At 38.2% G+C, this 15,941-nt stretch overlaps 1 protein-coding gene across 1 annotated transcript in view; it reads right to left on the bottom strand.

Moving 5' to 3' along the window:
• LOC121377012 (interaptin-like) overlaps positions 1-6,296 on the bottom strand; it is an 82,513-nt gene extending 76,217 nt beyond the window's left edge. The window contains exon 1 of the mRNA XM_041504848.1: positions 5,076-6,296. Coding sequence (XP_041360782.1) covers positions 5,076-6,246 — 1,171 coding nt within the window. The 5' untranslated portion in view covers positions 6,247-6,296. The remainder of the gene's footprint in view (positions 1-5,075) is intronic.
• Between the last annotated feature and the right edge of the window lie 9,645 nt (positions 6,297-15,941).

Below are 15,941 nucleotides of genomic sequence, written 5' to 3'. Positions count from 1 at the left end.
ATTTTGTATGCTACATGTCGCATTGCACTTCATAAACTATCACGATGGAATAAATAATAATAGTTGGGAGTAGAAAGATTGCAGGTTCAGAATGGTGCCTACCTAATCAAGGTGGCTGCTTGATACACATTTTACTTTATCTAAATGAATAAATAATAATAAATAAATAAATAAATAAAATAAATAAATAAATAAATAAATAAATAAATAAACAAACAAACAAACAAAATAACTAAACATTTGCGATTATATAATACCTTTAATACCTTTTATGTGTTAAAGGTAAATGGGATTTATGTTATGTTTTAAACGTTCTAAACATTCTGTTTTAACTGCAATGCAGTGTAAATATACGTATCTTAAACTTTGATGTTGTGCTTAAAGAATTCACATTTCATTTATATTTAAGTACATTCCTAAGAAAACAACTTTCTCACATTGCAATGAATGGACCAGCCTCGGTGGCGTCGTGATTAGGCCATCGGTCTACAGGCTGGTAGGTACTGGGTTCGGATCCCAGTCGAGGCATGGGACTTTTAATCCAGATACCGACTCCAAACCTTGAGTGAGTGCTCCGCAAGGCTCAATGGGTAGGTGTAAAACCACTTGCACCGACCAGTGATCCATAACTGGTTCAACAAAGGCCATGGTTTGTGCTACCCTGCTTGTGGGAAGCGCAAATAAAAGATCCCTTGCTACCTGTCGTAAAAGAATAGACTATGTGGCTACAGTGGGTTTCCTCTAAAAACAAAACAATGTCAGAATGACCATATGTTTGACGTCCAATAGCCGATGATAAGATAAAAAATCAATGTGCTCTAGTAGCGTAGTTAAATAAAACAAACTTTACTTTGTGATGAATGAATCTAAAATTGTTTTATTTACATTTTCCAAAATGTTAAAATACAATATATGATGATTCTTATATATTGATATATAGAGGATATTTCATGGGGTTTTTTTTTTGTTGTCAAATATGCAAGCGCAACTAGTGAGATATAAATCATATCTGACAAAAAACATGAAATGTTCTATTTATTATATAACTTTTGGCAATTTACCTTTATTTTTAAAATGCCAACAACAAAATAGTTCCGGCTTTCTTACAGTAAAGATATCACTTTCTACAATGACGATAACACATTTTAGAGTGAAATAGTGACATTTTCACTCTAAAATGTGTTACTGTCACTGAGTGACTGATAACATTTTATTTCACTGATATTTTAAGACATCTCAGTAAATGTTATATATAAAAATTATTATTCTAGGTCATATTATTTTGATATTCCGATTATGAGCATTCCTCTATTTTCTTCTGATAACTTACTTTCAGTATTTAGCTCAAGAAAATATCATTTCAATAAAGAAATCACAGTCCGTCCGACCTGTTTGAAAGTTTGTTTTCTTTAACGACACCACTAGAGTACATTGATTAATTAATCGTCGGCTATTGTATGTCAAACATTTGGTAATTCTGACTCGTAGTCATCAGAGGAAACCCGCTACATTTTTCGATTAGTAGCAAGGGATCGTTTATAAGTTGTATATGCACCATCCCACAGACAGGATAGTACATACCACGGCCTTTGTTACACCAGCTGTGAAGCACTGGCTGGAACGAGTGCTGAATAAACAAAGATACGCTTCTGGCTATGTTGACTTTATATCATGTTTGCAATGCTCTTTTCAGGGGTTAAAATTTATTATTATATATTAAATAAAAGTCCTTGTCTCTATATTCAAAGCGTTGCTTCCTCGTCCTAATGTATGCACCAGCCCAACTGGATTTAAAGGGACAGTCCTGAGTTTGCAGCCATTGTAAGATGTTTGCGATAACAGAGCCTTGTTGACGAATACTATTTCACACTAAACACATGTTCTTGTTTAGAATACCAGTGTCTGTATATCGAATGTGTTTGCGGTCGTATACTAATGTTTGTAGCACTTTATTTCGTGATATATCAGGGCCGTACCCTGACCAAAATCCATGGGGGGGGCACTAAATTTTATAAATAATTTTTAACATACTATAAAGATTAAACATTTCTATGCTATTACTGGAGATATATAAAAAAATATAAAAAGGACAAGATTCTCGGGGGGGGGGGGGCAGCTCCCCCCCCTGCCCCCCCCCCCCCCTGCCCCCCCCCCCCCCCCCCCCCCGGAGGGTACGGCCCTGTATATATTTTTCCGTACGTACGAAATTATTGGGAGGAAAAATCCGTTTTGTGCTACTACAACTGTGTACAAGCATTAGGACAACAACAAACACCTTGTAAATACAGGCACTGATATTTTATATAAGAAAATGTATTTGATTTGTATGTTACGTCATCAAAAAGGCTCTATTGGTCGGAAACATTTTACAATGGTTGTAAACTCAGGACTGTCCCTATAACCGCACAATACTTTAGTACGTACGAAGAAAATATAATATATATGGATCAAACGTCCTAGATGGACCCAATTGACCTTTTCTCGTTCCTATAAGCGCACCGCAACTAGTATATCAAAGGCCGTGGTATGTGTTGTGTTGTCAAAGGGCAGGTGCATATAAAAGATCCCTTTCTACTGATAGGAACATGTAGCGGGTTTCCTCTGACGACTCAATGTCAGAATTACCAAATGTTTGACATCCAAAAGCCTTATGTCATCGTGATCTAGTGGTGCCATTAAACAGAAATGTGATTATCGACCACGTTCATAAGAGGGCATTTGCTTGTGTTTTATCGTACCAGCCTGTTTCTATAGGTTACGTCCAGACAGCCCGTTATTACATAATACCTGATTGTATTTAAACGCAATAGGTCTCTGTAGATAAGACTGCAATGATAAATCCTAGTTTAGGTTACATCAGAGTACGCTTGCGTAACCTGGAGTAAGTTCGTCATTATCGTCATAAGCGTACGAGGCGGAGGTAGGGGTTGGGAGGTGGGCAGGGTTTCGGGGTGCGGAGGGGGGGGGGGGGAGAGGCGTGTGGAGCAAATCCTCAAATTGGCAAACACGATAAAGAATTTCGGTAAAATTGAGACGACCTGAAAACTTTTCAACTTGTATTTCCATCATTCTAACCACAATATTATTTGTAATCCATGTAAAAATGCGTGGTGATTCGTTTGTATCCCTAAATAGCTGTATGGCAGTTATGCTAATGTGAATACAAAATTAATGTTGTTATCCAGATTCGGGCATTTTCGTTTCATTCGGGTAAAAATCATCCTTCCCCCATCCTCATCCCCACCCTTACAAAAATGGGAGCCCGTACGTCTATGGTTAGCGCCAACGTATTGCCATGGGATTCGTACACGCGCAATTGGAATGTTAAAAAAAAACTATTGTCATTCGCGTTTCAGTTCCCTCCCCATTCTACGCACGTGATCTCTCTCAAAGAGTTCCGAAAAACGTTCCGCATTATTGGCATACCAGTACTTCTGGGATGTATTCGTTGAACCAAAACAGAACAACAACTTATTGTGATCGACAGATGATTAAGAGTGTGTGGGAGCAACATTTATTGTTAGATATTTAACTCACGTGATGGGTGAACTATTCCTGATATTTTTTTTAATGTGTGGACTATCTATTTTAATATACATTTTATATGTCAGATTATTGTATATTGTTGTATTTCATAGATTATAAATACTGAAAAACCAATGTATATTGAAAAAACAATGACTATTTGAAAAACATTATATGTCAGAAAAACAATGAATATTGGAAAAAACCCAATGTAGGCCTATATTGAAAAAAACTATATATATTGGGAAAACAATTAAATTTGGGTAAACAAGGAATATTGCAAAAATAATGTATATTAGAAAAACACTGAATATTGGAAAAACAATGTTTTGGCACCATTTTAAAACTGTGCGCATTGTGCCAAGACAGGTGAAAATAACTTAGGGCCATTCCAGTGTTGAACACAAGGGGGTGAGTGTCTGGGCAAAATGTTTTGATGAAAACGAAAACAAATTATTTCCCAGGTGTTGAATGTTGAAAAACGAGTTCGATTCAATAAACTAAATTAGTTCATGAGCTATTGATGTTGGAAAACACCGTCTTAACTTCACCGTGACAATTTCTGAAGCATGGCATTGGGAAACATGCTTTTTTTCTCCCAGTCCCCCCCCCCCCCCCCCCCCACCTTCAATTTTGTATAAACATCCATTCATACCTAACACTACTGATTAGTGTGTTTAAGAAAAAGAGTTTAATGATAATATTTAATTTAAAGGTAATAAGCAATGGCAAACAGGCTTTCCCTCGCCTTCCCTCCCCTCCTCTCCCTTTATCTTGATTTTGTGTAACGTCCCTGATTCACAATCCCAACGATGTTGGCATATTTTAAAAATTCATTCATAATATTTAAGGAAAAGACTTTAAATCAACTATTTAATTTAAGGGTGATTGGCATTGGCAAACATGCTTTCCATCCCTTCCCCTCCCCCTTCATTTCTGAAACATCCCTGAGTCACAATCCCCACGTTGTTGGCATATTTAGAAAACATTTCATTCATAATTTAATTGAGAGACAGATATTATTAATAATATTTTATTTAATAGTGATTGGCGCTGGCAAACATGCTTTTCTTCACCTCCTCTTCCCCTCCCCTCCATTTCTAGAACATTCCTGATTCACAATTTCCACGTTGTTGGCATATTAAAAAAAAAAATCCATTTGTAGAACCGATTAGTTTACCTGAAAAAAATACTTTAATAAAAATATTTAATTTAAGACTGAATGGCACTGGCAAACACGCTTTCCATCCCCTCCCTTCCCTTCCCCTCCACTGCATTTTTGGAACATCCCTGAGTCACAATCCCCACGTTGTTGGCACATTTCTCAAATTCATTCATAATATTTAAGAAAATCCCCACTTTAAATCAACTATTTAATTTAAGGGTGATTGGCACTGATAAACATGCTTCCTCCCCCCCCCCCCTTCCCCTCCCCTCCATTTCTGGAACACCCCTGAGTCACAATCACCACATTGTTGGCATTCTTTAAAGCAGTATTCACACTCGTGATACTAACGACAAGACAAGACTAAAGTAGAAGCCAAACTTACCAATCTCATCTTCCATATCCTGGATAATCTCCAAAAGCTCGTTCCGAGATCCCGCCTCCCCTTCGTCGGGTTTCTTCTCTTTGCCACCGGGAGCCGACTTCCCGAGTTTCTCTTCGTCATTTTCATTCAACCCGTCGGGCTGTTTCTTACTCGACTCGGAGCTCTTTGATTCCAGTTCGGCCATCTTTCTGCGTAGAATTGTGTTCTCTTCGCCGAGAGTCTCCAGCTGTCTGGCGAGATCACGTGACGCCGGTTCGGGGCTGGTCGGCGAAGGAATGCCGGGAACGCGCTGCGATCGCGGCGAGCGCGGGGTTACGTTTCTCGTGAGCGTTTGTAAACTCTCGGTGAGTGTTTTGATTTTATCCGTTAGTGAATGGTTGTCCTCTTCCAACCGCCTCGCGCGGTCCTTCAGCTCTATGTTCTCCACCGCGGCGTCGTCTGCGCGAACTGTCGGGATCGGTCTCGCGCCCAGCGCGCGCAGCTGCCCGTTTTCGGAAAGCAGTCTCTCGTACCTCGTCTCAAGGTCGGTGAGGTTTTTCCTCAGCATCTCCGCCTCCTGTTCCATCAGATCGAGCTGTCTCTTGAGGTCGATAATTTGATAATCGCTGTCAAGCGATTTGCTCTTCTTCAGCTTGGCCGTCTGCCGCGTCCGCTGTATGACGTCAACTTGCGCGAGCAGACGTTCGATTTCGCGGTCTTTTTCGATGATCTTCCAGCGCAAGTCGTCCGCCTCCGAGTTCACCTGTTTTATCTTGTCCTCATAGTACGAATTCGGGGACGACGGTTCCGGCTTGATGCTCAGTTCTTGAGTCTTTTCATGCAGTCTCTCTTGTAAAAATTTCACCTCCGCTTGGAGATTTTCGTTCTCTTGTTCCACGTCCATCATCTTTTTCTGCAGGACCGAATACTCCTGCTCGATTAGGTCTAGCTGGAGTCTCGCGTCCGCCTCTGATACCAGACTGTCCGAATCCGAGTCCTGGTCCACATCGCCGTCATTCTTATCGGTTCTGTTCGCCTTTTTCGACATTTTGCGAATTTGCATATTTAAATTTTCGTTTTCTTCTTCTAAATCCCCGAGTTTCTTGCGCATCATCTTCGTTTCTTCTTCTGTGAAGCGTAATTGCTCCTTTAAGTCGTTCTCCCGCTCCGTGCTGTCGTATAGGTCGCGCATGAGCTGTGTGACGTCATATTCGGTAGAACTTTGTTTTCCCGCTGCACCGACAGGCGTCTGCGTGGAAACATTTAGTTTTCTAATATGCATACATAAATTACAAAGACTACCTTATATGGTCATAAATGTCTTTGTCATGTTGTTATGACAAAATCAATAATATAATAATAATATCATGTACACAGTCAAGCCAAGAGTGAAATGTGTGGTATTCTAATTATTAAAATTACATATTAAATTCAGAATATGATTTGAAATTTAAATCTATGCTACAAAGAAAAAACAATAACCATAATTATCCAACAAAATAGTCCATCATGAAAGCATCAACAATTGGGTTAGTTTCAACCACACACAAACGGCACACCAAAAAATCTAGCTATATACAATAAACACACCACACATAATTACATTGTCTAAAAATTTACCTCTGCTATTTAAGAAACGAACATACGGGTCTTTTTAGGGGCGTAATTAGGTTATTGAGACGTATACTCGTTGGAAACCATTTCTCTGTTCTAGAGAGCGGAGCGCGACATAAAAAACAAAAACAACGTATTCTGCTAAAATAATTGCATATACGTAGAGAACAATAATAAATAAATGGCTTCCTCCCATTCGACTTGGATTGAGGAATTTAAAAAATATATTTATTTTAAGACATAATATATCGTTCTTATCATGGACGTTTTACTTTTAACTTTATTAACATGCCTATATCCAAAGGAAGTCCAGGCACGTTTTTCAGGACTGATATGTTTTCTCCCCTTTTTGTCAAACGTATCCATGAGGTTGTACTATACCAAATAAAATCCCATAGGCGACCATGTTAACGTTTGTGCTTAAAAACACTATATGCAATATATCAACCAAACTATGACCCATAAATATCAGTACTACAACCCCTACCTCAAAGTATTAACTGAAGAAAATGTAACCTTTCAACACTCATTTTCGGTATAACCAGATGTTTTTACATCACCCCTAGTTTCGCACAAAATTTGAGTACTTTATTTTACAGGTACCCCATACATGTTCCAAGCACACAGTTACTTGACACAGTGGTACTAGATCAAATAAAATTGCATACATTTTTAGCCCAGATGAAACTATTTTTTTGTTTACAACCAACAAACTCAAATTAATAAACCAATCACAGGACTTGTGGTGTTCACTTCTCTATCAAATGTTCGGTGCACCTCGAACGTTGACCCAGCCGGAAGTTATTTGGTTTAGTGCTACCATGAGGGCTAGGCTACGCATATCCTACATGTCTTTCTCACATAAACTAGTTCTGTCTTGCATATCTAGGGATGAGATAAATTGTGTACTCACGCGAGTTCATTGCATAATGCTGGGGACATGTACACTCAGTTGAGTTCAATGTGTACATGAACATATAGTCATGCCCACATGTTTTACTGGCTCACTGTTTTGGCGCGAGGGGCGGGACGTAGCCCAGTGGTAAAACATTCGCTTGATGTTCAGTCGATCTAGGATCGATCCCCATCGGTGGACCCATTGACTGGGTTAATTCTCGTTCCAGCCAGTGCTCCACAACTGATGTAACAAAGGCCGTGGTATGTACTATCTATCCTGTCTGTGGGATAGTGCATATAAAAGATCCCCTGCTGCTAATTGAAAAGAGTAGCCAATGAAATGGCGACAGCGGGTTTCCTCTCTAAATATCTGTGTGGTCCTCAACCATCAGTCCGACGCCATATAACCGTAAATAAAATGTGTTGAGTGCGTCGTTAAATAAAACATGTCCTTCCTTCCTTGTATTGGCGAGCGCGGGAAAATATAGTCATGGTTCTCAGGTGCGGATTCAGACGACAGCCCAAGGGTCCCGCCGCATACACCCCCCCCCCCCCCCCCCACCCCCGCACCCACTATTTTTGTTCAAACAATATATATTACAGAATACACAGTATTCCCGTCCACCTGACAAGGACATTTAAATTCTATTTAAAAAAACAACAACAAAAAAACGGGTTTCGGGACCCCTCTATTAAAAAACCCTGGATCCGCGCCTGGTTCTAACTCTACCCATGTCATTCCTAGTTATGACACACACACCCTTCAATAACAGCACCACTTTTAGTCAAATTCTGCCTTTCTACTTTAGTCATAATAGTCATCTTCTTCTTTTTTAAAAATGGTTACAATTTTTATATATTTTTTTTATATTTACTGCATCCCTAGAATAAAGTGGATCAAAATGCTGTTGTTTGGCGCGGAGTCTTTGGCAAAGGGTGGTGGTCTTCATGTTTAGTTTTTCGTCCGTTTTTGTCTTTCTGCTGTTTTTATTGTTTTATTTTGCTTGGATGTTTCGTCCTTTACTTTTGCGATTTGTTTTTTCTCTTCATGTTGTTTTGTTTTGTTTGATTGTTTGTTTGTTTGTTTGTTTGTTTGTTTGTTTGTTGTTGTTTTTTTATGAGTTTGTTTGTTTCTTTGTTGGGAGGTGTGGGGTTTTTTTTTTGGGGGGGTGGGGATTTGTTGTTGTTGTTGGGGTTTTGGGGGGGTTTGGGGTTGTTGTTTTTTTGTTGTTGTTGGGTGGGGTTTTTTTGGGGGGTTGGGGAGATTGTTTGGGGGGGGGGGAATATATAATGCATTGTATTGCATAGTATTGTATGGTTTCTTTCTTTGTTTCTTTGTCTGTCTCTTTGTCTGTCTCTTTGTCTGTCTCTTGTTGGGGTGGGATTTAGCTCAGTCGGTTGAGTGCTCGCTTGAAGTGCTTGCGTCGCAGGATCGAACCACATCAGTGGATCCATTCAGCTGATTGGGTTTTTTTTCGTTTCATCCAAACAAAGACCGTGGTATGTGTTTTTCTGTCTATGGGAAAGTGCATATAAAAGATCCCTTTCTGCATTAGGAAACATGTTTTGTTTTGATTTCTTTCTTTTTTTTTGTTGTTGTTGTTGATGTTTTTTTGGGGGGAGTTGTTTTAGTTTCCTTTTTTGCTTTGTGTTTCAATGTAGGCCTAAAGTTTCTTTTAAGAATTGAAACTGACTAAAAACGTAGTCAAAACCAAACACCTTCAACTTTAAAGCAACCAGTGTTCCTGGAATGACACTATTCTTAGGAAATAAAGTTTACTACTGCTTAAAGGCATATTGTCACAGACAACTGACCTATTTAATAGTCTAACAAAAGTATTACCTGAACAAAAATAATTTGATTTGTCCCTAAATGTACTTTATCCAACCATCTTCATAACCACCACATTCCATTTATTAATGACATTTTGTAAAAATAATTGAATTATGGCAATGATCCATAATTCAAAAGCTAAAATTGTCGAGAGGGTTGACATGGATTTCACTCCATCATGATTCGGTTACTGTGATGCAATAGCTAGATTTGGTTTCCAACAATTAATGTAATTTTTTGTTATTATCCATTTTTAGAGAAATAAGGTCCTTAAACCCGTGACAGTATGCCTTTAAATGGTATAAAGTAATTCTACAAAATAATAATAAATAAATAAAAAGGTCTTAGCTATTCGTATTAATAAGGCCTATATTATAAATAAATAAATGGATATGCTATTGTAATAATTAACACATGGTGTGGAAACATAAGTTAGCTACAGTACTGAATTATTTCATTATTCTTAGCGAATCTGATGGGGAGACAACCAAATTTCTTTCTGACTTATTTTTGTGCTTATTCCAGTTATGGTTCAACAACGTTATTTTGTGCACACACCTTGGCTATCTGGACTGTCTGACCAAGAAAGTAGGATAGTGGGTATGTTTGTTAGTTGCTAGCGAGAGAGAAAACAAAATCGAAAAAGAAAGAAATGTTTTATTTAACGACGCACTCAACACATTTTATTTACGGTTATATGGCGTCAGACATATGGTTAAGGACCACACAGATTTGGAGAGGAAACCCGCTGTCGCCACTACACGGGCTACTCTTTCCGATTAGCAGCAAGGGATCTTTTATTTGCGCTTCCCACAGGCAGGATAGCACAAACCACGGCCTTTGTTGAACCAGTTATGGATCACTGGTCGATGCAAGTGGTTTACACCTACCCACTGAGCCTTGCGAAGCACTCACTCAGGGTTTGGAGTCGGTATCTGGATTAAAAATCCCATGCCTCGACTGGGATCCGAACCCAGTACCTACCAGCCTGTAGACCGATGGCCTAACCACGACGCCACCGAGGCCGGTAAACAAAATCGAATGCCAATAATATGTCGACATTATTTGCTAGTAGTCTGTCGGTGGAATAATTACCTCAGTAAACCATGTAATAACTAATGTAAAAGAAGAAGAAAAAAAACAACAAAAAAAACGTTTGTTGTTTTAATAACTTTTCAACGTCTGCGTGACGTCACATAAAAAGAATACGTGCACATCAGAAGGCAATAGTTTTATTTTGTTTATGTTTAAAAACAAATTCCTTTCTATTTCTGTAACGCGTTACGATCTGTTTTCGTTCAGCCTAGTTCTCGACATCTCCATTATAATGAGGACGGAATAATCTCGGATATCTCGAACAGTCTCGCGCGATTATGATACACTGTTTCCAAGCGTCTGACAGACTTCCCAGAATTCAGATAGCGCGTCTTTGACTAATTGTCGGCACGTGCCGATACTACTTCCAACACCGCCACTTCGGCAACAATACGTTATCAACACCCATAATTAAAGGCACATTAACTGCCACTATACAGAGATAAATAAGCTGTTTTAGAAATAACACGTTATCATGGTCGCTGTTTTCGTTGCTTTGTTTTTATTCCATTAAGTATAAATACTAACGAGGAGTGGGGGGTTGGGGTAAACATTGATAAAGTTTGTTTTCTTTAACGACAACACTAGAGCACATTGATTAATTAAGCATAGGCTATTGGATGTCAAACATTTGATAATTCTGACTCGTAGTAATCAGAGGAAACCCGCTACTTTTTCCTAATACAGCAAGGGATCTTTTATATGCACTTTCCCACAGACAGAAAAACACATACCACGGCCTTTGACCAGTTGTGGTGCACTGGTTGGAACGAGAAAAAAACCACAATCGGCTGAATGGATCCACCGAGGTGGTTCGATCCTGCGACGCAAGCACCTCAAGCGAGAATAAACACTGAATGCAGGTTTAAAAGTTTAAAGTCCGATCTATATGTGGAAGTGTGTTCCTTCGATAAGATACACAGCTGGTAGGGGCGAGATGGGTTACACCTCTCCAGGAAAAGCCCTAGAATCAGTAGATGTGGAAGAACAATTGTAGTACTGTATTCAAAATTCACTTGTCGGAGCCCCACGAAACCGATTAAAATGTTCAGCCAGTGTTATGACAAGTCCAGCACTGCAGGCCACTTAATATAAAAAATATCCAAGCCAGTCCCCTTTTGCAAAGAATATGCAAGTTGATACCCTGTTACAGTGGTGTCTGCTCATTTTATGGAAATCTAAGTGAAATAATGTTTTTAGTTAATAGATGAGTACAAATAAAGTTTATTTTCTTTAACGACTCCACTAGAGCACATTGATATATTAATCATCAACATTTGGTAATTTTTACATATATTATTAAAGAGCAAACCCGATACGCTTTTCCATTAGTAGCAAGATATCTTTTATATGCAACATCCTATAGACAGGATAGCACATACCACAGACTTTGATATACCAGACGTGGTGCACTGGCTGGAACGAGAAATAGCCCAGTGGGCCCACTGACGGGGATCGATTCTAAACCGACTGCGCATTAGGCGTGCGCTTTACCACTGGGCTACATCCCGTCTTCCAACACGTCTCGCGAGAGTTGTCTGCCATTTAACATGTTTAACGTGACAGACCCACCACTAATGTTTACTATTCAACCCACCGGCCTCGGTGGCGTCGTGGTTAGCCATCGGTCTACAGTCTGGTAGGTACTGGGTTCGGATCCCAGTCGAAGCATGTTTTTTTTTAATCCAAATACCGACTCCAAACCCTGAGTGAGTGCTCCGCAAGGTTCAGTGGGTAGGTGTAAACCACTTGCACCGACCAGTGATCCATAACTGGTTCAACAAAAGCCATAGTTTGTGCTATCCTGCCTGTGGGAAACGCAAATAAAAGGTTCCTTGCTGCCTATCGTAAAAGAATAGCCTATGTGGCTACAGCGGGTTTCCTCTCAAAATCTGTGGTCCTTAACCATATGTCTGACGCCATATAACCGTAAATAAAATGTGTTGAGTGCGTCGTTAAATAAAACCTTTCTTTCTATTAAACCGTTGTTGTTGTTGTTGTTGTTGTTTATTTTGAGAATTAAAATTATAAGCACTTACATTTTATTGTTTAGAAAATTCATTTTCGTACTCCTGAAGTGGTCATTTAGGTTTTTATAATACTCCAAAAATGCATTTTTCATTCTTCTAAAAACGCACGTTCGTCTGAAAAGTAATGGTTACCGAGACAAGATCGAGTTATTTTTAGACGGCATTTCCCCGTTTGACCATCACAGACTTTAGCTTCCGTAAAATGGACACTACGTTTAGTTAATTTACAAAGCTGTAACACATTTAGATAAAGTTACAACAGAGTAAAAGAAGAGTATGTGACGTTAAAACGGGAAATATCCTTAAAAATAGACTAGAACTCGAATCAATAAACCGCCACTTCTCAAACGTACTTGCGTTTTTAAAAATATGAAAAATGCATTTTTTTTATTTGGTATTAGAAACACAAGGATGACCAGAAACACTTCGGTTCTACGGAAATGGATAATCTAAAGAATAAAATATAAGTAATGGTTGATTTCAGTGATCATAAACGGCTCTAATAGTGAAAAATATACTGTAGTGTATAAAAACTAGCGTCTGTCCCTTTAATAAAGCAGTCACTTTGGTAGTTTGGCTGGACTTGCTTGAAGGTTCCATTGTACCAACTCAGTTCCTATTGCCCGTAATGTTAACTAATAAATTTGTTATAAGCAGCGTAACAATTCACCCAGACAGTACACTGTCACTGTTACTGTTACTTTATGTACGTGCCTATATCCAAAATAAATTCAGGCACGTTAGTACACTAACAAAAGGTGTGTCACCTCAAGTTTAATCTACCTGCAAGAAAATGGGGAGGTGGAGGTCTCGTACTATTTATGATACTTGATGAATGTTTTTATTAGCAACCTTCATTTTTGCTGAAAATCGCAATTCCTATTTTCGGGGTATCCTGCATTGGTTTCAATCGCTAGTGTATATTGCATAAAGGTTCTAATAAACCAAATCAATTCCTATTGCCGATAATGTTAATATTTACTAATAAAACTGATATAAGCAGCGTATCAAACACACAGGAAATACAGCAATAAAAGGTGTGGCACCTCACATCTGATCTACCTGCAAGAAAATGAGGGTGGGGGGTCACATACCATTTAAGAGATTTAATTAATGTTTTTAATAGGGGAAGTCATTTTTTGCTGAAAATTGCAGTTCCATTTTTTGGGGTACCCCGCATTAGTTTCAACCTCTGGTATATACTGCATAACAACTATAAGAAATAAAAATGTATTTATTTATTGTCAATGGATAATAGTATTTGCAGAAATAGTCAATGTCACATATTACTATGTCTAGGTAATAGCTGGAATGGCCGTAAAGAAAAATGCATATCTATTCTGTCTTCTTCATATAGATAAAAGGAACACTTATGGATAAAAATGATATTATTTTATGATGCAGTTTTATGGTTTGCAATTGTTGTGCTTCTTTTTTGCTATTGTTGTTTTGTGTTTGTTTTGTTATTGGGTTTTTTGGAGGGGCTTCAAAGATTGTTTTATTTTTTTCTTGTGTTTATTTTGTGTGTTTATTTTGGTTTTTGGTATTTGTTTTGTTTTGTTTTGTTGTTGTTTGAGGGGAGGCGGTCTTTCTGGGGTTTTATTTTTATTTTTGTGGTGTGTGTGTGTGTGTGTGTGTGTGTGTGTGTGTGTGTGTGTGTGTGTGTGTGTGTGTGTGTGTGTGTGTGTGTGTGTGTGTGTGTGTTGTGTGTTTGGGTTTGTATGTTTGTTTTGTTTGTCTGTTTTTGGCTTCTTCTTCTTTCTTTCTTTTTTCTTTTTTTTAAATCATATTCGCATAGTTAAGGAAGGAAGGAAATGTTTTATTTAACGACACACTCATATTCGCATAGTAAACTGTACTCAAAAAACTAAAAGGAGATACTTTCGTTGAATGAATCTTATTAGTAAGCTCGCCACCAGCTATACGCGTAGTACATATTTAAATCGGTTTCAAATAATATTATATGTTGTGTTCGAATTCCACAGGGAAAAAAAATTACTTTCGTACCTGCGTGCGTGTGCGTTTGTGTGTTTTACCAGAATTGCAAATCGACCGCGCATCAAAACGAGTGTACATTAAACGTACATTCGTTTTTATTTAAAATTTATTTTTATTTCTGTCAATTGAGGTTCAAACAGAGGGTCCAAGCACGCCTCTCAATTGAAAATGGCGGGATCTAAATCAGTCGTTAGAACGCTTGTTGGGGGGGGGGGGGGGGGGGGTTGGGTTGGCGGATCGGATCCTATCGGTGATTCTTTGATTGAGTTTTCCCTCGTCCCAACCAGTGGCACACGATTGGTATATCAAAAGCCGTGGTATGTGATGTCCTGTTCGTAGTAAATTGCATATAAAATATCCATTACTGTTAATGGAATAATATACACATGTAGTTGGTTTTCTCTGAAGACCACAAATTAAAAAATGACCAAATGTCTGACATCCAATACTCGATGATTGGGATGAGGAAACTGAGGAGGATCGATCTTACAACCCATCGCACGAACACTCTACCACTGAGTTGCCTCCCGCCCCTTGCTTAAAGGCGCATACCCTAGTTTTAACCCGTAAAATGGACACTACGTTTAGTTAATTTACAAAGCTGTAACACATTTAGATAAAGTTACAACAGAGTAAAAGAAGAGTATGTGACGTTAAAACGGGAAATATCCTTAAAAATAGTGAAAAGTAAGCTGTAGTGTTTAAGAACTAGGGTGTGTCCCTTTAATGTATATTCTTTCGCATATAGGAATTTACTGGAAGGTAAAATCCAGTATGGGCTGCTACCAACCTTAGTACGATTAGTGAAACACCTTGATGATTTAAAGAAGAAAATGTGTTTACCGTGTAATGTTCGTCATTAAAACGTTCTGTTTGTTGGACACATGTTACCACCGCATCAAACTCATAACAGACAGTCTGCCGTAATTTAACATAGATTGCGAAAAGAAATCACAGAAGTATCAATATGTTCTTTTCCATAGACATGACAGCACATACCAAGACTTTTGATGTACGATAATCTTAACAATATATAAACACTAAGCGATCTTACTTTATGTCTGTCTACATTTAAAAAAGAAAAGAAAACCCCCAACAACAACAACAACACACAAATAGATAGATAGATAGATAGATAGATAGATAGATAGATAAGATAGATAAGATAGATAGATAGATAGATAAGATAAGATAAGATAAGATAAGATAAGATAAGATAAGATAAGATACATAAGATAAGATAAGATAAGATAGATAGATAGATAGATAGATAGATAGATAGATAGATAGATAGATAGATAAGATAGATAGGTAGATAGATAGATAGATAACAAACAAAAAAAATTTCCCAAAGAGAAACAATGTTCCATACAATTATTTAGAAAAAAAGAAAAAAAACGTTCAGATTATTTTGGTTCA

Source organism: Gigantopelta aegis, chromosome 7 (genome assembly GCF_016097555.1).
Source record: "Gigantopelta aegis isolate Gae_Host chromosome 7, Gae_host_genome, whole genome shotgun sequence".
Taxonomy (NCBI): domain Eukaryota; kingdom Metazoa; phylum Mollusca; class Gastropoda; order Neomphalida; family Peltospiridae; genus Gigantopelta; species Gigantopelta aegis.
The sequence above is the reverse complement of the archived record's forward strand: the minus strand, read 5'-3'. Positions and strand labels throughout refer to the sequence as shown.